The following is a 27181-nucleotide window of genomic DNA, read 5'->3' as shown; positions in this document are numbered from 1 at the left end:
GCATTAACATAAAGATCTCGCCCATATTTAAACCTCCCTGTTTGTCACCTGGGTGTCTATAGGATATAATTCGGAACTAATCACTTTGCGTATGTCTCTTGACTCCACATAAATTTGTACCAAATTTTCCTGCCATCTTCCCCCTGACCACCTCCCACCTTATCACACCATACATCATTTGCTCCAGCTGAACAGAATCCCTCACCACCGTCTGGTCACCTGAGGCCGTTCACCAGCTCGTACTTCGTGTATGATTTTTCCTCTAACAGAGAAACTCCTACTGAAGCCCTAAAACCTACTCCAAATATTGTCAGATTAGCACGTTATGCTGTCATGGATGTATTTACATGCCTGTTTCTCTCATTAGCCTAGGAGTCCCTGAAAGGCAGAGACTTTCTTTCACTCGTGTTTGTATTCTTAGCGCCTGGGAAGTGCCTATAACATATTCGGATATCAAAAAAAAAAATTCACCGCGTGATAAATAATAGCAGAAATCATAAAACAAAACAGACCTTCATTTATAAAGATAAGAACATGCATGAAATAAGTAGGCTGGTGACAACTTTCTAAAGACATGCTTTTTTTTAAATATAGCTTTTTAAAATGACTACAAAATGACTACTTAATCTAACAGTGTGGTGTTGAGTAAGTTGCATAATCTCCTTGTTGCTCCCTCCCTTCCACCCCCATTCCACCTGGAAACGCCTACACATCACTCAGCCTTCAATTTACAACCCACTTCCTCTAGGAAGCTTCTCGGAACCTTCAGACTGTGTTCCTCGCTTCTCTAGGGCTCTGAACCTCTCTTAGCATAATTTATTATAATTGTGTGTCTCCCCGGGTAAACAGCATTCCTGGAGGCAAGGTTTGCAACTGCCTTTTCACCACTTTGTCCCCAGAACACGGCTCAATGCCTGGAATAGTAAGCCCTCAGAAGTTATTAGCTAAACAAATAAACCTGTGAAATTAGGAGTCTAGAACATGTTATCTCTTAAGTCCTTTCAACATTTGTAAATATAAATAAGGAAAATTCCAGTGCAAGCTCTTGTTGTAACATAACCGTAAGTTACACTGGACTGATTACTTCTCAGTTCTCTCATCCATTCTTAGTTGTACTGATCCTTCGTGAGGCTCTTCCTCTAACACTCCTGCATCAGTCAAAAAGTTCTCCTATCCAGCGACAAAGTGCAATATCCCTTAATCTGTTATTCGAAACTATATTGCAAACATTTTTGTTTATACAAGTGCATACAGTAGGGAAAATCTGATCAATTCTGACATTCTCAGCTTGGTGCTCCATTCCTGGCTCCCTGCTCTTTATTTTTGGTGAGGCAGAAGAAGAATTATGAAAACCGAGGTCACAAAGAGTGGACAACCGTTTAAAGAATGCTGAATCCCTGCTTCTGAAGGAGACATTTTATTGCTTGAAAAATGAGACATGCTGGTTTAAAAAAGAGGGGGATGGTTATGAAAGTGCCTTAGTGTCCAGTTACACCAGCAAAGTAGCATGTAAGTAACATGTTAATAAGGAAAAAAACAAGCCAAACATACCGACGCTATGTCCTTTCAAGCACAGTTAACTTTTATTGTTGGGCCCCTGGCTCAGCCTAAAACATTTTGTAGGTTTTTTCCTAACATCTAAATAATTGAGGAAAAAATAGGCACATTTGAAAAATTCCTGAATATCTGTATTGCCACAGCTTCGTGCACACCATTTCTCGCCTAACTGGCAATTTCCAGCTCTGACTTAGGCCAGAACAAGGCAAATTAAGCCATGGCCTGCACCTTTTCTCAGTGTGGAGGCAAGTGAATCAAAGCGACACATGAAGCTAGTATTGGCAGAATCTTTGATCTTCCCTATGAGGTTCTGTAAAACTTTTCTGAGGGACTTCTAATAAGGGGAACTGGTAAGCAATTTTTAAAAATCAAAAAATTTAAAAAAACCCCAAAAACCTCCCTCCACTTCAGAAAAAACACAGAGAACAACTGCCTCCCTTATGGAACTGACTGCAATCAATGCTATCGAGCAAGGAAGTTGGTTTCTGAAGGCTGCATTACAGATTCAGAAAGAACAGGGTGTTGTGTTTCTTTGCTGTCTCCAGTGAGACGAACAGGAAGAAAATGCAGGCCCTGGGTGAACGAAGCATGCAGACTCCTTTCCCAGAAGAAGGGCCGCACATCGCCTGCTGCACCCAGAGCTCGGCGCCTGCTCTCTGCGCGGTGCTGCGCAGCACTCTCCTGAGTCCGTTCTACTGCCACCAGTCATCCCATCTTCCCTTTGAAAAACAAAGGGTTTTATTATACAGTGGAATACTACTCAGCCACAAAAACTGACAACATAATGCCATTTGCAGCAACATGGATGCTCCTAGAGAATGTCATTTTAAGTGAAGTAAGCCAGAAAGAGAAAGAAAAATACCATATGAGATCGCTCATATGTGGAATCTAAAAACAAACAAACAAACAAACAAACAAAAAACAAACAAAGCATAAATACAGAACATAAATAGACTCATAGACATAGAATACAGACTTGTGGTTGCCATGGGTGGGGGGTGGGAAGAGATAGACTGGGATTTCAAAATTGTAGAATAGATAAACAAGATTATACTGTATAGCACAGGGAAATATATACAAGATTTTATGGTAGCGCACAGAGAAAAGAATGTGACAATGAATATATATATGTTCATGTATAACTGAAAAATTGTGCTCTACACTGGAATTTGACACAACATTGTAAAATGATTATAAATCAATAAAAAAGGTTAAAAAAAACCCAAGGGTTTTAAATCTCGGTTATCTCATCCCATAATTTTCAAGTGCTTAAAGCTCAAGCTTAGTAACCTCTAAAGTGCTTCTCTCTTACCTTCTTAAAATGAAAGTGAGCAATCAGGCAAACCAAAAATTGGCCCAGTTTCACCGTGTTTAAGAGGAAAAAACAAAGTTATTAAAAACATCCTTTGCTCTTTAAATACCTGACTTAACAAACACCCAAAAAGGAAAATTTCTAACTACTAAAAATTCGTTGAAAGAAAATTCCTCTCAATGGTATGAAAAACATCAGGATTGATAATAAAACATTGCTAAAACATACGACACAATTCAAAACTGTGCAACCCTTTTTCTACAAATAAAAACAACCATATATGAAACATTCTCATTCAGAAAATCATAAATTGAAAGAGCATCTGCTTTACTGATTTACAAAGACGTGCTGACAGAGCTTGCAAGGCCCTCGAGAAGTACTAATTTTTCAAATGCTTTATTCCTAGACAACATTCATATGAAAGTAAGGGTGTCATATAACTCAACTTAATTATTAAACCATACTTTTGTTCTTCAAGGATAATGACACCTAAGACTTACGAGATGCTTACTACGTACTAGACATATATTTAAGTGTTCTACATGTATTATTCATTTATTTATTCTTAAAATTACTCTAGAAGGTAGACACTATAATCACCCCTCTTAAAAGATCAAGACCACGAAGTACAAGGAGTCGAAGGGAGCGGGGCTTCCAGCCGGGCAGCCTGCCTCCGAGCCCCTGCTCTAAGCTGCTGCACCAGACGGCCTCGAACTAGTGTCGTATTTACTGGATTAGAAAGAATGCAACAATTTATGCCAAAACTGGAAAAAAAAAGTAGCCATAGGAAAATAGAAGTACTTTTCTAACATTTATGTTTTCTGAAAAATAAACCAAACCCACCCCACAGCAGGAATATTATACCAGGTATAATATTCATATTATATATTATAATAAAATTAATATCTTCATATGAATCAAGTCAAATGTACAAATACATACTGTGCATGTATTGTGGGCACAATTGTATATGGGCTACTATTGGAACTACAACTCACTGTAAAGGAACAGCCTCTGCCCTTTTGGGGTTTACAGTCTAACTGGAACATAAATTATAGTTGGTTCTGGGAGATTAAAGCACATAGCTCTTTTCAAAGGGACATTTCACAAGAATGAGAGGATGGCTGTGGTGCAGCTTCTGAAAGAGGCACAGAGGTCACGGATGGGCTTGAGCGCCCTCCTTCAGTTGTCTGAAAGCATGTTCAAGGACACATAAAACTATGTCATCGAGATCTGCTAGGAACGTGTGGACCAGGCCAACTGTCATTACCGCCGTCGGAACAATGGAACTGTGAGGTCAGTGAAAATGGATTCTCCTTATCAATTCCGAACTAACAGAAAAGCCATGCCTGCCCTCACCACTGGCAGTTTGGTTCCAAGCAGAAAGAGAAGGGAATAAAATAAGGGAAAAGTCTCTTAAACTTGACATGGTCCAAACAAATGGAAGGAGAGAAAATTCAATCTCATAAACACTGGCCTTGGTGTTTAGCAGAAGAGGCTTTCTACGTTACGAAATACATACATTTAAAATAAAGAAATAAATGTTTTAAAATTTCCAGAAAGGCAATATTTGTGGAGTAGATATGCCAGTTAGAGGTAGCTTGTGCTTAATTTACTGACAGCCTTTAAAATCAGTCTTGAACAATAAAAACCGAATTTAATGTGATTTGGAATCTTAAATACATACTTAGAGGGGATGGATGAGAATTTTGAAAAGGTGGAACCACTGTGAGTTTTGTACAGGAAAGATATTAAATAAGGCCAAGACTTTATTATTCCAATCAAATTAGAAATTGGACACCGCACTGCCTTTAGAATTTGGGACAGTAGTTAATGAAGGATTCAATTAAATTATGCTCATAATAAGCACACATATGGGGATGAGGAATATGCAGTCTTTTGTTCTGATTTCTCATTCACTGCTACAATCCAAAAAAAAAAAAAGAGAGAGAGAGAGAGAGAGATGGAAATAAAATAGAATTAAGTAAAATAAAGATGATTACTTATAATTGTTACAAGCCTTAGGAACAATGAAATAATTAGCAACTGTAATCCAAGGATATTATCCAAATTTGTTTTATAAATTTGACATACTTATCTTTTCCATAAGCTATTGAGGCATTCACCATTTTCATGGCATGAAACAATTATAGATATATTGGGGGCTTCATACCAAATAAACTTCTTTTATATTCTTCTTTGTGAAACACACAAATCAAGGGACTTGCCAAAGTTATGTAGCAACTCAGAGGAAAAAAACTGAGATTAAAAATTTAATTTTCTTCAAATTTTCCAATTTAGTTTACCTTTACAAATACATATTATTGATATAATTGAGACACTGGAAGTATTTCTTTTTAAAATATTATTGCAATCAGACAATGCTGAGAGAATAAATTATCACCGTATGTTATATGCAATCTGTGAAGTTTATTTCATTCCTTGAATTCTTCAGCATATTTTTATATAACACATTCACCAAGGACTTTCTGAATTCACCACTATGGAATCCACACTGTACTGGATAATGTGAAGAATAGTTTCATAGGGAACAGTGGAAAATAAAGCAAGATACACAGTATATGTAAAGTCATTTGCTGCAGTTCTCAAGTAGGAAGGGCAGAAATGTCATCCTGTTGTATTAGGACTGTGAATTTAATGAAACGTAAAACTGGAATTAAATTTGAATCTGGGATACCATTTTGAACTTTAGTGACAGGAGAACTATGGTACCATTTATAATAATAGTGAAATTGAGAGGTGACTTGCCTTAGGGACACCTGATGAGGTGACCCTTCCTTACTTTGTGCATCTCTCTCTAACCTCCGACCCCAGCTTGTGAGATTTTTAAGTACAAGGAATGCCTCGTTCATCTTTGTCCTCTCCAGAATACAATTTGGTACCTGGCATTCATAGAAACTCAGTAATGTTTATTATATGCATGAGGATTAAATATAGGTGGAAATGTCTTCTGAGACAGGGAGAGTAGAGATTTCAGAGGCATTTTACACAGAAGTGTAGCAGTGGGTAGTGTTAAGTCTAGCTGCTCACTATCTGGCACATAGAAGTCGTTCAGTAAATATTTCTTATAGGAATTAACGCTTGGATGAAAAAAATGAATGAATGAGACAAAACTTTCAGTAAAGGAATAAATACAATAAGAAGAGAAAATGGGCAAAGTCTGAACTTTGCAAAGTTAGAGGAAGAAAAGCAGTCAGTGATAGTGGGAAAAGAATAGTTAAAAGAAAAAGCAAGAAAATGGAGTGTCACAAACAATGATAATGTGTTTCATTTACAAAGCACTTTCACATTATTTCATTTTAATTCTGACAACGGTCCTGAGCTGGAGGGAGAGAACGTACTATTATCCTTGTTTTTTTTTTTTTTTTTAAATAGAGGAAGAAGCTGAGGCTCAGAAAGGTTAAGTGACTTGGAAGAGAGCATGTCAAACAGAAAGAAATATTTAACATTGTCAAATGCAGAAAATATTCTAGAATAAAGATTGAAAAGATATCACTGAATTTGGCGTGCAGTTCATGGAAGTCTGCGCAAAGTAAGTTGGGAAGGAGGGAAAAAGAAGGATAGAAAGGCAGACTGATGTTTTAAGAAAGAGGTTATAGGTAAAGCTATTAAAATATATAGTATCTCATATGTAATAATCGCAAAGGTATCGCACATAAATCCCATCACAGGGGTCTCAAGATGGGACAGATTGAGGACAGAAGAGGAAGACCAGAATATCTTCTCCTCTGACCCAACAGACAACTTGCTTCCTATAAACTGATTTTCACTATACCTGATATGTGTGTGCACAGAAAAGTTTCCTGACTTTGAAATGATATTTTAAGATTTTAAATGCCATTTGGGTAAGATCTTCTTGATCAACTTCTAACAAATACCAATTCCCTCTACCATTTTTTAAAAAAACATCTTCCATTCTGTAAACAATACTGACAATCCTTTGAACGTAGCAGAAGCACGAATGCTAACGTTAACGTTAATGTTCCAGCCCTTCCAGCCCCTCTCTCACTTGGAAAGTAGCTCTTATTGAAGTAAACCTGAAGGGTCTTGGTAAAGCAAGTAATTCTATTTGAGGAAAATTTTCCCAGGCAGTTCATTCTTTCAAGCCAGGAGGAGGGAGGGGAAAAGGGAAAGTGAGGAACCACTTCTCTTTGGTTTCTCTAACGTTATGGGGTAGTTCAAGTAGAGCATTGGAAGAAACACACCAGTAAATTTTCGAATAAAATGCACAAATGAATTATTAAATGACTTCATCAAACGAACACAAATAGATCGAATTCTCTTTTCTTCTACTTCATATTTTAAATACTAAGTTCAATATTCCAGGCTTCATATATGCAGAAACACAGCTTTGGAAAATCTCTCTTCTCTGATCTGAGTCACATCTACTAAAGTTTGCTCAGGAGAAGATACATTTTTCTTAATATTAGTGTTGTCAGTTGTGGAACATAAATTTAGATGGGGAAGATAAATTATTTTTTGATAGGCAAATAATCAGAATTGCAGCATAAATACGATTCAACTGTTTACTCAGTTTTTGGTGATATGCAGAGTAATAAGAACAGTTATGTTTTTAGATAACAGAATGCAACTTATTCATTGTTCTTTTTTTCCCTTCCTGAAGCCATCAATGAATAACAAACCACATTGTGACTATGTCTACATATCACATAAACGTCTAGATGAAAAGTGACAAATTCAGGCCATCATCCAGCTATTTGAAAACATTTATCTTGATGACATTAAACATCTGGATGTTTCCAAATACCAAGATGTCTGATGTCCTACAGATAAAATATTCTGAAGAGTGGTTACATTTTTTACTTATCTGTTGCATAAAAATGCACATTTGCATGTATGTATCTCTTCCTATTTCAGATACAAAATGCACTTTTAGCATGGGTATAGTAGGAAGTTACAGGAATCATCAGATTTAGATTTTTTTTTTTGCTGTTGTTATTGCTGCTGTTTTTAATGAATCTGTGACCTGGAGAAACTTCTTTCTTTTATTTTCCTTTCAGTTAATGAAAGCGTTAACTGCCATTTTGACAGTGTGTTGTAAAAGGTGAAGGATTTGCAAAATAAAGGCATGGAGGTACCTAAGCTTTTATCTACAATGGTCCACAAAAACACTGCGTGGGGAAAACATAACACAAAAAAATTGACTTACTATTCAGCTGGAATGCTATATGAAACATTTTCTTTTCTCGTTATCTTTCTTTTTTAAGCGAGCTGTTCTTTCTTAGCATGTCCATTTATGCCATTTAGATAAAATGACAGGAGTTCAAACTTCCTAATTTGATAATTTTAATGTTTCCAGTGATGATCTGGCATGAGCATAGTGGTAAACATGAATTCTATTTTTGCCTATTCATTAGATCCTAATTTGCTTGACTCACTGAAGGATGGCTGGTACAACTTCTCTATCACATTTTCTTACCCTAGGTCTAACTGAAGAAAAGGCTATTCTTATAGAGGAAATAAGGCAAACGTTATTACAAAATAGAATCCATGTTTTGATTATGAGTTTAAAAGAAAAATTAACATTCTTTTCAGTTCCCACCACTTTAAAAATAATTCTGTCTAAGCATTAAATCCCATTTCCAAGCCTCTTAAATCAAGATTGCTTGCATTCCATACTAGGAGAAAGAAATGAAAATTTAAGTGAAAAACAATTCTCTGAAGCTGGAAACCATTAAGGCAGTGAAACAACAGACAATTGCACAACACGGCTCAGCTCCCGCGGACCTTACCTTTAGGATCGCTCAGAACGGAGCCAAAGGCGCTGATGACCACATCGGCTTTCAGATGGACCATCTGATCTTCATCTTCAGTCCATTTTCCAGTTTCATCTTGCTCTGTCCGAACAAACTGCACAGCAACAATTCTCCCACCTTTTACTATAACCTTCCGTGGGGACAGGAAAGGCAAAAATTCACATTTTTCCTCCTTGGCAAGCTCCATCTAAAACGAAGCAGAACAGAGAAAAACTTGAAAATGTTTCTTCTCAATTCCCTATTTGATTTGTAATTTAATTATGTATCTTAAAGCTCATGATGTCTAAATCAACATGAAGTTTTTCCTTTCACCAAGGCTGATTCAGTTATCAGCCTTTCACATTTTGTAAATCACTGACTTGGGGGGTCTTGGGTTAAAGCTGTCGTGTGGAGTTTTGTAGACGTGGGCATCCCAGGACACCTCTCAGGTTTTAGCTAGTACACGCTCAGCGATCAGCAGCGTGTGGGTTTCTCAGTAGTAGCCTGGCCTCCTTATGCCTTCATTTCTGCAGGTTAAGCTCTCTTTTTAATCATGACTCACATGAAAATAAATACTTCTGATTCTTACCAGGCTGTACACATCTAAGCTGCAAAAAAGTCATAAAGTCGGCAAGCCACTTTATCAAATTGATTAGAATGGTAGATAGGAGAAAAGACTAGAGAAATTCTGTGAAACCAAGGAATGATGTTTATTCTTACTTTTTAAAAATATAAATGAAAATTTTAAGAAAGAGAAACAAGCACGCCCCTCTTGACAAATCCCCAGTTGCTCCACGTCTCTCACACTATTTACTCTGCCTGACAGTTAGACACCTTAGGTTTTGCTTGTTTTCATGCCCATAATGGGATGTCTATCAAGACGGAATGTTAAGATTTAATTATTTGCTTTTTCCTCCCCTTAATATTTTTGGGGGAATCCAGGACTTTGCCAATAGGATCCTAATTAGTATGTTGAGTACTCTTTTTCAAAAAAATGTAAAAATATTCTACAGAAGATGTGGAGGGGATGTCAAGTCTCATTCTTTGCCTACCCCAAGGAAGACCGGTAGAGTCTCGGTTGACAAATGGGGCTGAGAAGGTCGTGTGTGAGGTTTCAAGCCAGGAATTGTCTGGCCTACATCAAGATGGAAACACTGAGACATAAACATTTGCTCAATGTTATGATGAAGCCATGGGCCCATCTCTCAGCACTCTGTCCATAACTAGTGGTTCCAAACTTTGGAATGCATCTCAGTCACCCTGGAGGGCTTGCTAAACATCGCGCGGGGACACCTCCAGAGTTCCTGGTTCTGTAGAGCTGGACAAGGCCTGAGGATCTGCATTTTTAACAAATGTCTATGTGATGTTCTGCTGCTGTTCAGAAATGACATTTTGTGAACCACTAACCACCTCAGACTGTAGCGAAATGATCTAGACCACGAATTCTCAGTGACATTACTATCACCCACAAGGGAACAAAATTGATTTTGGGGGATGAAAAATTCTTAGATATCATAATAGTTTTGCGGCACCCCCTCCAAAGAGTCACAGCATATAAACAGGCATATGGATTATCTACGCGGTTAAAATTCCAGTGTGGTGGTAATTAGAAAATACAATTCTAAAATGACTCCTTAGAGGGATGGTAATTTTTTTAAAAAGTGAGAAACCCTGATCAGCACTGCATATTGGCGCGAAGCTATTTGTCTCTTACTTAGAATATTTTTGAATACTGGTTTTAAAGCCTTAAAATGGACTACACAAGCCTTATTATACAATATTTTCTTTTTCATTATAAAATTAAGAGATTAGTAATATTAGAAGTTCTAACTATGTGGGTATTGTGGGTGGTAAGTGTACAGAACGGTTAGTCTCAAATTGCTCATGGTTTAGAAGGAAAAGAGAGATAGGTGGAGCTGAATCAGTTTTTATTTATTTATTTATTTATTTATAATTTGGGGGGAGGAGGTAATTAAGTTTATTTATTTATTTTTTTTAGAGGAGGTGCTGGGGATTGAACCCAGGGCCTTGTGCGTGCTAAGCATGCGCTCTACCGCTTGGGCTATACCCTCCCCACCCTGAGTCAGTGTTTAAACCCACTTGTACTGCTTATCTGGGATGGTCCCTGCATCTCCTTGAGCTTCAAGTTCCATATATATGAAAAGGGGAGGACACCACCTAACTGATTGGTATGTGGGGTCATGTAAGGCAATTTCAGAAACGCAAAACACCTGAAGCAGAACTTAGTGTGTAGAAGGTGAAAATAAATGCAGTTTATTTCAGGTGCCATTTTCTGAATTCACCTTTTCCCCAAATCATTCTTCAACCTATTCGGTACCACTTAGCAATAGGATTATGACTTCAACAGAAAGGGAATCCAAAACAATGGTTAAAAAAGGGCAAGGCCAAAGAAACTTAGACTCCTCTTTAAATTTCTATAAAATAAAAATGTGTGATGTCTGGAAGGCAAAATATCCGTTAAATACTTCAAATTACAAAATAAATATGGCTCTAAACATACGAAACACTTGCTGTATCCCTTTTGTCACATTTGCGTAATGTAATGTCTTCTAGCTCATCAATATAAACCAGTTTATTGTGTCTCAAAAATGTCAAGTGATGCTAAATTTTAATGATAATGCCAAACTTGACTGGATAACAATGCCAAATGTTTATGGTTTGAATAAATCAACACATTATGCGTACTTATAAAAGTACTCTTTCTGTGGAGGGCAGAAATAAAATCCTGAAGTATGGTGCACATATTGGGAGCATTTCTCAGACTGATTTAGGGTCTATTTTGCTGCATTCTACTCTTCTTAAATATGAATACTTAGTACCTATTACTATCTGTAGATAATCTCATACACTTTTTGACAAATTTGGCACTGAATTTAGAAACAACAATTGGCACACTGCAAACAAATCAAAACCTTCAAGAATTTAAAATGAGATTATCGATGGTATAATACTTAAGCATGCTTTAGTAGCAGTGTTCTTTCTTTGGTTGTTGATTTTTGAGGCTCTAAAAACTATGTAGACTTATGAACATGAAGAAACTCTATTTTAATATATCATCTGCTCACATCATAATTTTCCATATGCACCAGTGTCAATAACTACTATTCAAATATTTAGTATTTGTGCCAGGTATCTGACAGTGCACAGAAGTCAGCAGGTATGAACACTGGCCCCCAAAGAGATTATTCTAAAATTCTGCGTTTGAAATTTGAGATGTTACTTACTATTTCAAACATGTAAGGTTAGACTATTGGGCATAAGGAATAAATCACACCACTTTCTGAAATTTTGCTACTAAGTACCTAGATTTTCCATTTCAAATAAAAGAGGGGAAAACTTTTAAAGGAAAGATAGAATGACACGACTTGAACATATGTAAATTATTTGGAAGTACTGGTATTAAATTGAAAAGAACTGAGATAATAAGATTTATCTTAGCTGAAATGGTACAGCGCATGCTTAGCATGCACGAGGTCCTGGGTTCAATCCCCAGTGCCTTTATAAAAAGAAATACATACATACATACATACATACATACAAGTAAATAAATAGACCTAATGACCTCCCCCCAAAACAAAAATAAAATTAAAATTAAAAAAATTTATCTTAGTCCATAGGGAAATATTAGGAAGATGAGAATTCAAAGTAAGTAAAGTCATATGTTAAGTGATATATTCTTTGAGTTATTTGTGGAAAACAGAAGAATTTACTTTCACTGTTAAAAAAAAATCTGTCTGGCAAGATAGAAATAATAATAGACACTTATATAGCAGGTGCCCTTTAAGTGCTCTACATATAACTCATTTTAATTTTCACAAAGGAGATATGTTATGACACTCATATATCAGTTTTTTTTTTAACTATTAAGCTTCAAACCAACTTTTTCTCCCTGTTGTGGCTTTAAAAGTCAGTAACACACTGAGTATCACCATGATTTACAGACTTATCGCCCAACCTCAGGCACACTGCTGCCTGCTGGCCTTAGAACCAGCCCTTTGTGGGAAGAAGCATTATTTCCTTCCTGCCGAAGAGAAACCGAGCCTCAGAGAAACCAAAGGTACATTAAGAGACGACAAAGCCCAGCTAAAATCCTGGTGTAGTTAAAGCAAAATCCTGTGGTATTCACTTTATTCAAAGGCAGCAACTGCAGTGTATTTGAAAGAAGGAGACTTTGCATGGTTCTGGTTGTTGAATCTCCAAACAAGGCTAACCGGACAGGAAAGGATCTAGCCAAGGGCAAGTTAAAGGCACGGGGTTGGCTGGATCAAGGCTGCCCGCAGTGGGAAGAGGAAGTGCAAGCTCCCAGTCCAAGTTCAGAGGTGCTAACAACTCATGAAATACAGGAACCAAGTGAGAGACTTACGAACCTAGCATTGCAAATGAGTTAACGGAGATTCCTTGAATCCAGAGGAAGAGTAAGTGTAGAAGAAAGACGTACCACTTCATGAAGCAGAGAGTAGAGACAAGATGTAACGGTGGGAAACTAAAATCAATTTGTTAGACAATAAACTCCTCCAAAAAACTCTTTATGTATAGAAGGAATATCTCACTTAACTTTCTATCCCCAGGGTCCAGGAGTGACGCTCAAATATTTAACAAATGATAACTACAAGCAAATGAACATTCAGACAGACGCCTGGCAAATCAGAACATACTCCAGCCAATATGCCCCATGAAGGGGTATCAGGTGCATTTCAGCCCTGTCCATACCTATCAGAGTGACTGGCACACGGGAGACACTGAATAACACTCTGTTTACCAAGACAAATGACTAATATGAAAACTCAATGGACATTCAAGCTAAAAAAAAGAACAACCATATACTATTACCAATGGCTACTGAACACCTATCACAAAGCAAGGAACACTGAGCATGCAGAAGACATGTCACCTGACCAGAGCATCCTATGCTGTGAGCTGGAAATGAAAAAGCAAATGGTGCTCTTCCCCAGTTGTCAGTGACACTGCCATGAGAAAACGAAGGACAGGACTGACCAGCGGTCTAATCTCATGCAACGGGTCTTAGTATTTTATTGTTCAAATTAATCAGCCTTCTGTGCTAATTAGCTCACAGATGTCGGTGTTAGTGCTTTTTAATGCCTAATGTTTGTTAATGATCATTAATAATCAGCAACTCTGTGAGTTTGGTATTTGAACACGTCTGTTCATGGCACACGCACCACTTATTTACTTGTTTGATGGAGCCTGTTCTCATGAGGGACAACTGGTCCAGCAAGCAAACATACAAATGTCTCGTGTCCTTTTCTCCACCAATAATTACTCAAGGGAATAACAGAAAGCATCTATAAGGTTCCATCTTTGAGGTGCAATAAATCAAAATGCTACTTTCTTTTCACACCGTAGGAAAAAAGTGAAAAAAAGAAAACGCTCTTCTTAGCTTTGATTTTTACCTCCACATTCAGGGAAGATATGTGGTTGATGCTGAGTGAAATAAAAATAGAGTGCTATAGCATGCAATAATGATCATCATTTTAATGATTAACTTTATGTAATGTGATGATTTGGTCTGATTAATATTACAGGCATCATACTGTGGAAATTATGAAACAACTTAATTTACTATAATTAAAAGCATGATGTCAATTCATTTTTAGATTGCATATAGGCAAAGTAAGCACAGGTTATAAACTATAATGAGCAGAACTCGAAACCAGCATACATTAAATTCCAATTGCCAAAGTCTGAGAAACAATATACTTTGTAAAGATTATCCTCTGATAGCTAGACATTTAACAAGTTATGAATTCTATGTGAACATAAGGATCTCAGAGATGGTACTGTAAATCAAAATTGTTTGGTAGTCTGCTTTGGCCAGTGATAATCCTGGATAATATTCTTTTATTTCATCACTGTTAAATTATTCATACTACACAATGAGTCCCATTAATTTATAAATCTACCAAAAATTTAGTAAGTACCTATTATGTGCCAAAATGGTGCTAGGTGCTATATAGTTAAAAAAAAAATCCTTACTTTCAAAAATCTCATAGAGGTAGACAAATCCATAATTATATTCAGTGTGATAACATATAAACGCATTCTGTTCTAAGGGCACATTAAAGGGCATTGTACATAGCAGTTGTCCAGGTCCAGAAAAGACAGCCTGGTCTACAGCCATACCACTCTGAACACGCCCAATCTCTTCTGATCTCGAAAGCAAGCATGGGTGGGCCTGGTTAGTACCTGGATGGGAGAAAGGGCAGCCTGGAAAGGTGGTGCCATATAAACTAATCTTGAAGGATGAGTAGGAATTAGTTACTGAGAAATTCTGTGAGGAATGGATTATCTTCTTCGATAAGAGAAGAGTTTATCTCAAGAAAGAAAGGAAAGGGACCTGGTTAAATCCTCTTGTTTATATGCTAATGGAAAACAAACTATCAATTAGCATTTGCCAGTGAGAGATCCCTTATCTGTGTGATGCTTTTGGCAAGATAAACCAGCTAGTCCAGGACTGCTATGGTGGACAAAACCTGGGAACCTTGGATTTTCACAGCAGGGCTCTCTGCAAAGAGTCATATACATTATCTAACTATCTGAGTCTAAACTAGAGATGCTTTATAGTGAAAACAGCCTCCTTTTGTGCAAGTGAGGGACCTACTTGTGTGACTCAGAGACCCTACATTATTCTGGATAAAAGCACATCCTGATGCAGCAAGGTGGGACCTGGGGAGCTGTCCTGGTGCTCTTCCACCTCTCCTTGTTTAGCCCACACTTCATGTTTACTTCTATCCTTGAAATTATTAATAAAGCTTGATGCAAATTCATGTGAGTTTTATTTTACAATCCAATCTTCTGGTTATTCTGGTTACTGAAGAGGCAAAGGAGGACAAAGAAAGAGGCAGTTAACTCTGACCACCCTCTCTTTATCTCATCTTCTTTAATTTATTAAATAGTAAATTACTTAATGCTTAATTGTTAAATTCCTAATATACTTTGTACTTTTTGGTTTATATAGACTCACAGTCTGTGGTGGAATGCAGATTAATCTTGACACGCTTACGACTCTCTGGAATATACACGCTAATTCTGCAATTATTCTTTCCTTAGGCAAAAATCTTGCTGAAACCCCAAGTTGAGGTTCCCTCTTTTAGTACGTCTTATGGTGTTACAAGCACCTGGTTTCTTTTAACTTTAAGCTTTTAAAATGAGAGAATCTTGAACAGAAAGAAATGTTCCTCCATATGAGAGATGTACTACTCATTGGATATAGTTGCTCCTTAACTATTCTGTGTCATGACTGAGCTGCAAAAACCAGAAATGCAATGCATGGAATAATTCAGAGGCTTAAAATGCCTTTGCACAGGTATCATAAAATCCATCTTTTCTAACAAGAGAGTATTTTTAAACACTACTCATTTATGACTGGCAACATTTAAAAAAAATCTGACTAGCTTATTACTGCTCATCTTAGACTTTGCTACAGTCAAGCACTCCTGATTACTGTAGAAGCAGCTCACAAAATCATCTTCTGAGTAACTTCAGTGGCTTTGCAGTGCCTTCTTCAATCTTGAAATGCGTCTTCATATAAATTCTGCACAAATCAGGATCCTCTGTCTTCTAGTGTCACTTGCTAATCTTCTTTGATTCTATAACCTTTTATAGACCTTCACTTTTGATTTGGTATATCGCTTGGCTCTGTTTTTTTCTTTCTTTCTTTTCTTTTGTTTAATGCTCAGCTATCTTTTAAGAGACTGAAAACCAGGAAGTATTAACTTTTTTCAGTCTACTTTAAATGTTAAGTTGATATTGTGATGCAATACATTTTTAAAATTTAAATTAAAATGTAAATAATTAAATGGCAATAAAATAACTACTACCTATTTAAAAGCTATCAGAAGTAATTTTGAGGTATATGTATGTAATAAATCTAAATGATATATTTTGAATAGTTCATATTCACTGTAATTCTCCCTATAAGGTTTTCAATGCCCCTAAAATAGTTTATTCAACATGCTTCCCTGATCTATTGCCTTGGATCAAGCACCGTCCTATACTTTGAGTCAGACACAAGCTGAATGAGCCGATCCATTCGAAAGAAGTTGCAGTTTAACTTGAGAGTTGAGTATAAAGTAAAGATTAGCCTACGTGATAAGTGCTATGACATAGGAAGTACAAAGAGCTACAGGACCTCACAGGGGGGAGAGGCCAATTAGGACAGAACCAAGGACACCTTCAAAGACAAGATGATATTCAGAGCAGACCTTAAAGGACTTCACCTTTTTAAGAGAAAAGAATCACTTTTAAAAAGGATGACATTTTTGTTTGTTTTTACATTAATTCATGTGTGTTTTTAATTTACTTTTATCTTTTAAATTGCATGCATGATCAACATGTGTTTAAAAATTATACCAATTTTTAATGTTTTCAATTTGTAAGAAAGGAAAAGAAGATATTAGAAAGCTGAGGTGAATACTATGAATGGGAGAGGGGTTCTAACTGTCACATAACAATCAATAGAGCAATAACAATGTGAAGTTTAATAGTGGAATAACAGAGTATCATTATTTAATGCAGCTTGATAGTGACTTGGTACCAGTTGAAAATGTTCACTCCAATGAATCTGTATGAGAAATTTCTCATATATACACACACACACACACACACGGGAAGGTTGGGAAGCCTTTTTAAAAGGTACCTAGTTTTTAGCTCTACAGTCAACATGATGCAGCCAGCCCCTTGGGATTTCTGAAAATAATTAAGCATTTAGAATATATAATCTTGAACAGGCACAGGATTCTGTTGGCTCCTGGCTTATTGACAGCCCTTTTTTTTCTGCACTCACCATCTGAATTACCGCATGTAGTATAGAATTCTGACAAGCTCACCTGTCAGCTTCTTTGATATCCATGTCTTGAATGCAGCAGATTTTACCTCACCAACTGACTGGGGCCACATTAATTACAACTTGTTTCAAGCGTACCATTTATAGCTATTCCCAACATTTTCATTCTGTCATTCCACGAAGAGCTGAAGCCTTCCTGTCCAAACTCCATACTCACACTATCTTTCTCTGAATGTTCCAAATACAGAAACTGGGGACTAGAAGAAACTTGAAGAAGCATATGCTTATAACGCTAGTTTTACAGATGGGCATACTCAGACTAGAATATATAACCTAGAACCAAATACTCCAACTTTCAGTAATTCCTTTTTGACTCTTCCATTCTACCTTCTCATATTATACTGAATTTTCAAGCTTTTCAAAAACATAAACACATATAGATCCTTGGAATGGTATTCCCACATCGTCATAAATGACTAAAGGCACGCTTGATATCACAGTGCCAGGGGAGTCCATGATGATCCTAAATTCACGCTAGGGGCCTGGGGGCCACGGTGTGTGCGTGTCTGCTTGCAGGTACCTCCGTATCTCCAATCATGCTAACAGGTCCCTGATTACTTGCCGTGAAGAACACCAACTCAAATGACGTGCAGGTGCCAAATATTAAAGAACTGTTACAAGCATCACCCTCACTAAGTAAAATTAAATTTACCAGCTTATAAAGGTTATTTTCTAAAAGTAGTCCCAGGGTCATACTTCTTATAATTAAATAAAAACTAGAAAGCATTAGTGAATGGTAGGAAGAGACATGTTTAGCCAGTAATATTTAGATGGTGAATGTATCCGTGGATGTAGCTTTAACACGATCACTTGATATCAGAAATATCTGAGGGGAGACCTACAGACCATGCTACATGAATGGTCTATTTGCAGGGATGGTGTGGTCCTAGAAGGAGGCAATTAAAAGGTACTTTTTTTTTTCACATGAAGATTTATTGTTTCTGAGTTGTAGTAACAGATGAAGACATTTTTGACCAACAGACCAGGCATTCTAGTGCTGTTATTTTATTGTTAAAAATAATAAGGAACATTATCAAAATAGTTGATCTTCTGAATAGCTAAACTACGTGGAAACAAGCATTATTAATGTTGAATCAGTTATTTTGGCGAGTGAGTGGGGGAAGCCAGGGGGCGCTAGGGAGTAGCATTGAGAGTCCATTTAAAATAGAGCAGAATTAAAGATCTGTCGTGTTTTGCTGCTTTCAGGGAATTGAATATGTGAACAGCAGATTCTTGCTGTACCCTCTGTGTGTGTAGGATTGTGCTAGTAAATTAATTTTGTACCACGCTCTTCTCAGGAATAATTAATAAGAGCTACAAAGTCCTTCCCGAACCTTATCCTTTAAGTTTATCAACTCAAGCGGGTCTGTTGAGTCCTGACCTTCATGCCTCCTTTTAGGGATTCCCAACTGCCTACAGCATCCGTGCGGTTCTATCTGATCTGTCAACAGCTCTTAATACCAGCATTTGGGGGGATTCTGTTATCCTGTGAAATTTAATCTCACCTATTTAAGCTTGCAGAAAGTTCTGGGGGAATTATTAACAGATCTTCCCTCATCTTCTTAGAGGATAGTGCTGAATGATTGGCTGGTTTCCCTAAGGACCTCCTGGCTGAGAAGCGCTAGTTTGTCAGGAGCATCCCGTTTAGCATGTGTGTGAGGCCACCAGGGAGACTGAGAGACATTTGGAATCAGAATTGCATCAATATGCTGATGATGCCTCGGTAGCTTCCCTTCATCAAAACTTACATCCTGTAGCAGTGACGCTTTCTTAACTAAGATGGAAAGCGCCCCTGAACAGCACACTGCTTGTGGCTCTGATTAGCTAGCTGGAAACCACACTGATGACACATTAGAGCAGTGGCTTGGTGGTCTCTCAGCACCAGGGGACTTGTTCAAAATGCAGATTCTCAGGCCCACCCCACACCTACTGGATCAGAAACGGGGACGGCCCAGCAAGCTGCACTTAAGAAGCCCTCCAGGTGATTCTGCTGCACACTGAAGTATGGAAACCTCTGCCTTAGAGAAATGGGATGTGCCTGTCACTGCAGAATCTACTGGGCAGCCTCCTAGCTTAGCAGATTAAAACATTTCTGCATCTAATCACATTGCTCTTTGACACTAACCATGTAATAGACATGGTCCCAAACAATTCCATGTTAAGTCTACCTGGCCTATGTAATAATTCATATTTGTCACTAAAGGATGAGAGAACTTTATATTGTTCAATATCTCCCTCCCCAACTCCCTTGAAAAATCATGAGGATTAGACCACAGCTTTGGTTACATACTTGCTGGCACGCCTGGCAGTGAGGCCTTTTACCAACAGACAAAGCATGTTATTCCCAAATTCCACGCAAGAGCCCAAGCCCAGCAAACAACAAACATAGTCAAGAAAAACACTGAATGTCCCTGTTTTTCAATCTTCACTGACTTTAAAGAAACCAGGTGTGGCCACAGCTTGCGTGTATTGAAAGTAGAAAGCATAGGAGGAACAGGAGCTAGACAAAGAAATTGGGGATGCTGTCAAATTCTTCATGTTGGTTAAAAATTTGTCCAAGAACATTCTCTCAAAATCCATATCTTGAGGTAGATACATGATACTGACTTAGTAGTTTCCTAAGCGTCAGCACTGCCATGTCTTGGACCTCCTTTGATGTGCACGATACCAAGTAAGGGTCACGAGGGACTCACAACGGAACCGCTACAAACGCTGAAAGCCCCGACTCCTGAAGACGCGTAGTCACTGCCCAGTGGTCCAACCCTGACATCGGCACACATTCTGTTTCTGTATTACGTGTTACTCCTTTCCCCATGCTGAAAAATTTTGCCTGAAATTACCAAATGAACCTTCAGATCCTACTGCTGTAACACTGATCTAACTTGGAAAGTGATAGTGACTTGATACCAGTTTAAAATGTTCACTCCAAAGAATCTAGCCCTTTTAACGCTAGAAGCCCTGGGTGCCGATTCTCTCTAGAAAACATTCACTCCACAATTACTTGTTGATCACTTTGTTTTTATAAATATTTAATTTTTTATTTTTTTGGTGGTGGGGAGGTAATTAGGTCTATTTATTTATTTTTAGAGGAGGTGCTGGGGATTGAACCCAGGATCTTGTGCGTGCTAAGCATGCGCTCTACCACTTGAGCTACACCCCCTCCCCATTTGTTGATCACTTTGGATGTGGCACCCTTGTGCCTGTGATGACCGTGGCACCCACTCTCATAGAGCTTGCTGTTCAGGCGTTTCAAAACCATATAAACATGTTAATTTCTTGTAAGGTAATAATAAACATCCAAACATTTGCTTTTCTAGTTTAATTAAGCCCCAGATCTGCCTGAGTTCTACTGAGCTCCGCTGCAGGCATATGACCAGGTGTCCTGCCAGCCCATCGCTTCCTCTCAACACTTTGGTAACCACAGTTCATCCCACTGAGCTCTGGCCTTGACTGACCTGTGCCTGCGCCCAGATCCTTCCCTTCCTAGAAGCGAGTCACATTAACTAACAGCCTCCTCTCCCAATTGGTCCCTGATTAGCCGCCCTGCTTCTGACTCAACACCCAGTAGTCAGTTATCAACAGAGCAGTCCTCTTAAAATTTAATTCGGATCTTGGTGTTTGTCCGCTTAAAACAGTTCAATGGTTTCCTTTTTCACTCAGTAAAAACTAAAAGCCTTATGAACACTTACAAGTCCTCACCACGCACTGCCACGTCCTGCGCTCTCTCACTCTGTTCCAGTCACATGGACTTTTTTTTTTTTTTCTATTCCCAGAAGTCCAAGAGCTTTCCTCAATCGAGGGTGAAAGCCTTTGCCTTGACCTGGAATGTTTTTCTCCCCAGTGTCTACATCCCATCAGTGTCTTCCTCTCCATGCCCAAATGTCATCATTGAGAGAGGCCTCCCTGGGCCACCCTGCGTAAAGTGGCACGTCCGTCCCCCTCTGCCATCACACCCTCTCCCCACAGGCACACTTCTCATACACTCAGGCTAATTAATTTTGCCTCCATTGCCCTCGTCACTGTTCAACACACATTTAGGAGACGGTTTATCTGCTTGGCTACTGAGCGCCTTTCCTTACTAGACACAGGCGAGGACAAGCACTCCCACCTGGTTGGTCACAGCTGTATACCAACCGCCTAAAACAATGTTCGATAACAACAGATGCTCAGTAAATTTAGCCTCATTAAACAAATAAAGAAAACGTCTACTTCTATCTCAAGTAATTATCTGTTCTCATTTTTGGTGTTTTCTACTTTTGGTATTTCCTGCTGCAGGAGAAACAGCCACCACTCATTTCTAGTGACCCTTGCCAAGGGAAGATGACCATAGCATCAAGTACGAAGTAAACTGACACTGCCATTCAGGGTCCTCTGCCCTTCCAACTTTGAAGGTGCAGCCTTTCGTAATGAAAACTGACTTTAGATTTAGGAGAACAAGATTAAAAAGATCTAGTTCGAAACCTATTTCCCCAGTGCTTATTAGTTGTTGAGATCCTACGCTATGCATGGGGATGCAAAGATGCATACGATTAGCTCCTGTCTTCTTTCATCATAGACAAGTCACTTCCCTTCAGTATGGCTAGTTTCCTTTATCTGCACCATGCTAAGACGGCACCAACCAATGCTGAAAAGTGCTCCAGAAAAAAAACTCCTTTGACTATAAGACTACCTCCGCCTTGGAATCTGGAAAAAAGTCTGAGAGGGTAGATTGGATGGAAGAAAGCCCGGAAAATAAAGTTGACATTTGAAACTCAGTCATGAACCAGTGGTGACTCAGATATTTTAGTGAAATTAATCTGTAATGTGGTTAGTCTATATGTGACAAATTACCTATGGACTACAGTTACAATTCTTGCCTAGTATGGAGACTCCAAATATGCTCAGGCATTCTAAAGCAAATCAAATTCATAATACTGATTTGGATAAAATGAGTAATTTGTCTTTCTATAAATACATTTGGTTCTTGTTCTCAGAACTAATATCCTTTATAAGGCATTATCTTTCTTAACATTAAAATTTGAGAAATCGGTGGGACACGTACCCAGCTGATGTCTCACCCAAGATTAGTCACCAGTCACCTGTAACAATGAATTGATTTTAAATCTGTCATTTTTAGTAAGTTAACTAATTATTAATTCTAAATAATGCTTACATGAGTGCTTTTCAAAAAAAAAAAATAAGTGGCAATCTCTTTGTTCTACTGGCTTCATAGCAGAATGAACTGACTACAAGTATGACCAAAACATATATATCTTTGAATGCAGCTTATAAATTTGGTTTATGGAAAATTCCAAATGTCTCTAATTATCACATGCTCCTAATATCCATACATTTTCTGAAGAGGATCTGTTGTTGGATACGGAAGACTTAGCACATTCCACTGTTCCTAGTTAAACACAATACCTTTCAAAGATACAACACTGAGAATAAGCAGCACTTGTGTATTGACAAAGATGAACTTCTCACTGTATCCAAATCAGTCCTGTAAAATAATTTCTTTCATTCTGGATGTCTGTACTAGGGAAAAACAACTATGGGTAGCTGAGAAGTTTTAAAATCTGCATTTCACAATTTAAAGAGCATTCTAATGATTTCAACTTGGAGACTGCACATTAACAGTTACATCTCCTAAGTTCTGTTGCACTACCACTCCACATTTTCTGATGGTTCCATTTTACCTCCTCGGGGACAGCTCTTATATTAACAAAGCCTTTTCTGAAGACGACGAACACTCGGCGGGCTCCGCAACGCAAAGCGGATGTCGCACAGTCGAAAGCTGTGTCTCCAGCTCCGAGTACAATCACGGCTCCCCGTATCGATGGCAGTGGAGAGTGACAGGCGCACATTCCTGAGTGATGAAAGGAAAACCCCATTTTCAAGTAGAGAAACAGTTTCTGCATGACAGCTCAAAAGATACTTGTACTCAAAGCAGTGTAAAATTGCATCTTGCAGTTTTCCAGGATGGAGTGTCACTATCAAATTATTCTGCTTCATCGAAAGACAGTTTTATTCCCACTTTTAAAATATGCTCATATATGTAATTTCATAGTCAATACTTTCAACTTCTTTTTTCCTTCTGGAAGGATAGCTATAATACACTTTGAAGAGTTTGGGTCATAATAAACTGGAATCAATCTATTAAAACTATTTGTCAAAGTTGTAATACGTATTTTTAACTTAATAAATTTCGTTAGAAGGAAAAAGTGATCTTTATAGTCTGGTTAATAATTTGCAGGGTTTCATTAAAACACTTTGTTTAGGTATTATCTTATAAGATTTCTAAGCTATGGTGTAAATTATATTTATTAAACTTTAAAAGTTAATATGTTGAGTAAGTCCTCTTTAAATAACTAAAGAATTTCTAAGAATTATTTTCTTGAGACAGTTAAAATAAAACTTTCTCTCTTTTACTGCTTTTTCCTGATTTTGCTTCTAAACTTGAGCAATAAAAGAAAGATAATTCTCTAAGCGAACATTTCTTAAGGGGACTTATATATAGATTTGATGTCCATATGAAGATTCTTTAAAAAAAAAAAGTAAAACGCAGGTGTTCACTATCTGTTAGGTAGCACCGTATTATTGGATTAAATAAAACTGCTGACAGGATAAATTACTATAATTTTGAAATGGCACCATAGACAGCATAGTGTAATCATTCTGCTTGGAAAAGCTTGTATTTGGGATTACATAATTAGCCCTCAATAATTCTCAGATACAAGCTCCGTGTACTACCATCTTCTGTGGCAAGCAACCCGTTCCCTCGGAAGGAAGAGGCTGGAGGTGGTACACAACGTTAGCTCTTAAGTTCTGCAGACTGATCTAGTAGAGAAAATTTCTTATCTTTTTCAATTTTAGCAGAAAAATGTAAGGTCTTATCTTTTCTACTTGTAATTAGATGTTGGAATAGCTGAAGTTCAGACTTCTTTAAAACTATATGTTTAAAAGAGTTTGGCTACCAGGTTTTGGGAGACTATATTACAGCTTCTTTATCACTAAGGCGATGGTTCTAGCCCAGTCAAGGCAGAGGACAGGCACAGCTTCGGGTCACTCTTCCTGGGGTATGTGAAGTGGCAGCACACAGACTAGGCATTAGGGTGTCCATCAAAGTGTTTTAGTTAATTTCATAAAACTGTGGTTCAAGAATAGACTGAATCTTTCTGCCTGCCTCGATACAAATCATGGAAGACATGGAATCATTTGTCGTATTTTAAATTAAAACCACCAGAATCCATTAGTTCTCAAAGTGAAGTTCCTGCCATTTCTTTTAACAACATCTTCCAACGTTTGTTAAAGACACTCTTACTTTGAAGCAACTTTTCGTAATGCACTTTAGACCTGTATATAATATGGTGAAAAATTCTTATGATGTTTGACTGGAAGGCTGGACAAATAGATGATTCTAGCTAACTATTATATTAGATTTTTTTTTCTCACCTTGCATGGTGTTATTAAAGTATGAATTGGAGACCTGAACATGCCCTACTGAGCCTGGATTTAATATAAATTTACAATGTATACAACAATATAGGCAACATTGAGAACAGAAGACAGTACGTGGTACCTGCTTTACTGTTTTTGGCTACAAGTGGCAGAAAGTCTTTGGATGTGTAAAACCCCTGGTCCTGCGTTAGGCCTTGGAAGATGTGATCCTTTTTGGGTTCTGGCAAACCTAAGCGATAAAAATTTATAAAATATCATTAGCAGAAGGAGTGATATTAGCAAGAAAGTAGAAAGCTGCAATCATTAAAATAATGCGGCTCTTAAAGAAAAAAATCTATAAGCAAATTAACATAAAAGAATGTACATAACACAGTGTAACAGACTTCAGAGTACACCTTTAATATATAACCAAGCACCTGTCATAAATTGCACACACATCTGCATATATACAAATACAGAAATATGGATACACATATAGTGTTAAGGGGAAAATCAGGTTATAGTCTTCCTTCATGCATAAATAAAAATAAATTTCTGATGTATTAAAGTGTTAAATATAAAAAATTCATCACAAAAACTAAAAGAAAAAATGGACACATATTTATCTAGTTCCTGAATATGGAATATAATGCTAAGGTGGGGGGGGACAAAAAAATTTCAAAGGGAAAAAGTATTTTACCACAAAAATTCAGCTACTTCTCCATTTCAAAAATATTATAAACAAATTCAATGACAAGTGATTAACTAGAAGAATATTTTAACAAATAAAATGTTCTATATAAAGAAGTTTCTCAGTTTCAGTGAGGAACATACTACTTTTCAATAGAAACACAAACAAAGGATAACAAAAACTGAGATTAAAAAAAAATATAAACAGCTTACAAGCACCAAAACCCTTCACTCCCTTTAGTAATTTAAGAACTGAAAGTTTAAAAAAAAAAGATATTATTTCTCCTCCATCACAAAGAATTAAAGAAAATTACACTATCTGGCAAGGTTAAAGCCAGGACTTGTTATTCTCTTTCAGTAGAAATTTGGTAGAAATTGGTGCTCATTTTCTAAAAAATAGTTTTGAGTCTATCATAAGGAAACACAAGACTGCAAATAAAGGTTTAATGTACAAAGATGGTCAATAAAAAAAAAAACAGAGAGAAAAAGGATGGAGGAATATCAAAATGCCAACAGAATGAATAAACTAGTTTCACTTTAAGAAGAAGACAACAGAGGGAAGGGTATAGCGCAAGTGGAAGAGCGCATGCTCAGCATCCACGAGGTCCCTCCTCCAAGTGGAAAGCAATGAAGAAGCCTGATTACCTCCCCTTAGAAAACAAACAATACTAGAAAAAGACAACAAAACAAAATGCAGCCATTAAAACAAATATTTGAAAAATGCGGTAACAGATTATAGTCAAAATATAGTGCTAAGTAAAGTAGCAGAACATAAAACACTGTGTGCGGTATGACTCAAGTTCTGTAAAAAAACATGAACTGTAACGTCTCAACAGTGATCGTTTCTGGGGTGGGATTACAGATATTCTGCTTTTTTATTATTTCCTTATTTTCCAAAATTTCTACACTATGCATGTCTGAACTAATTAGGAAATAACTGCTAACATTTTGAAAAGAATATGAAGATCAGCAGGTTAAAATGTTTTTCAAGCGGCAGATGAAGTCAGTCTGATAGGAATCACCCCACCTGAAGAAAGTTCCTCATCTCAGTTTCATAAGGGAGAAATTTACAGTTTAATTTTATTTACTAGTCAAAACTCAACTCTACCAATAGGCCACTCCAGAGAAGTAGGAGTTTATTTTACAGTTCAGTGAAGGGCAGTGGTAGTGGCTGGTGGACAATTAGAGCAACTAGCAGTAAGGATGAGCTTTGCTGCTCTGCTGTGTGAGATAAGGTAGATACTGTACCCGATCTGAAAACTGAAAATGCTTGTGGACTGAATGCGTAACAGCAATGAGCCACTACTATCCCTCCAAAGTAATCAAACACTTCTCTTCCCTGTCCAGCACCTCCTCCGTTCCCTCCCCTAAATGGTTTGCCCCTTGTTTTTAGATTATTTGAAGAGCATGTGAGGTTTTTTTTTTTAATTATTTTAATTATCTAAGAAGGCTAGGCAAGTCATTTGACTTGTCTTTGCCTTGGCTTTTCTATAAATGAAGTGGGGATAAGTCTATTTCTTTATATTCCAACATAGAGAAATA

At 37.4% G+C, this 27181-nt stretch overlaps 1 protein-coding gene across 3 annotated transcripts in view; it reads right to left on the bottom strand.

Moving 5' to 3' along the window:
- DPYD (dihydropyrimidine dehydrogenase) overlaps positions 1-27181 on the bottom strand; it is a 722107-nt gene that overhangs the window by 390681 nt on the left and 304245 nt on the right. For all 3 annotated transcript variants that reach the window (XM_072968149.1, XM_072968150.1, XM_072968151.1), the window contains exons 9-11: positions 25092-25199; positions 23209-23378; positions 8644-8854 (exon numbers count right to left, since the gene is read on the bottom strand). In XM_072968149.1, coding sequence (XP_072824250.1) covers positions 8644-8854; positions 23209-23378; positions 25092-25199 — 489 coding nt within the window. The remainder of the gene's footprint in view (positions 1-8643; positions 8855-23208; positions 23379-25091; positions 25200-27181) is intronic.

This window comes from Vicugna pacos, chromosome 9 (assembly GCF_048564905.1).
Source record: "Vicugna pacos chromosome 9, VicPac4, whole genome shotgun sequence".
Classification (NCBI taxonomy): Eukaryota; Metazoa; Chordata; class Mammalia; order Artiodactyla; family Camelidae; genus Vicugna; species Vicugna pacos.
This window is presented reverse-complemented; position numbering and strand designations above follow the sequence as displayed.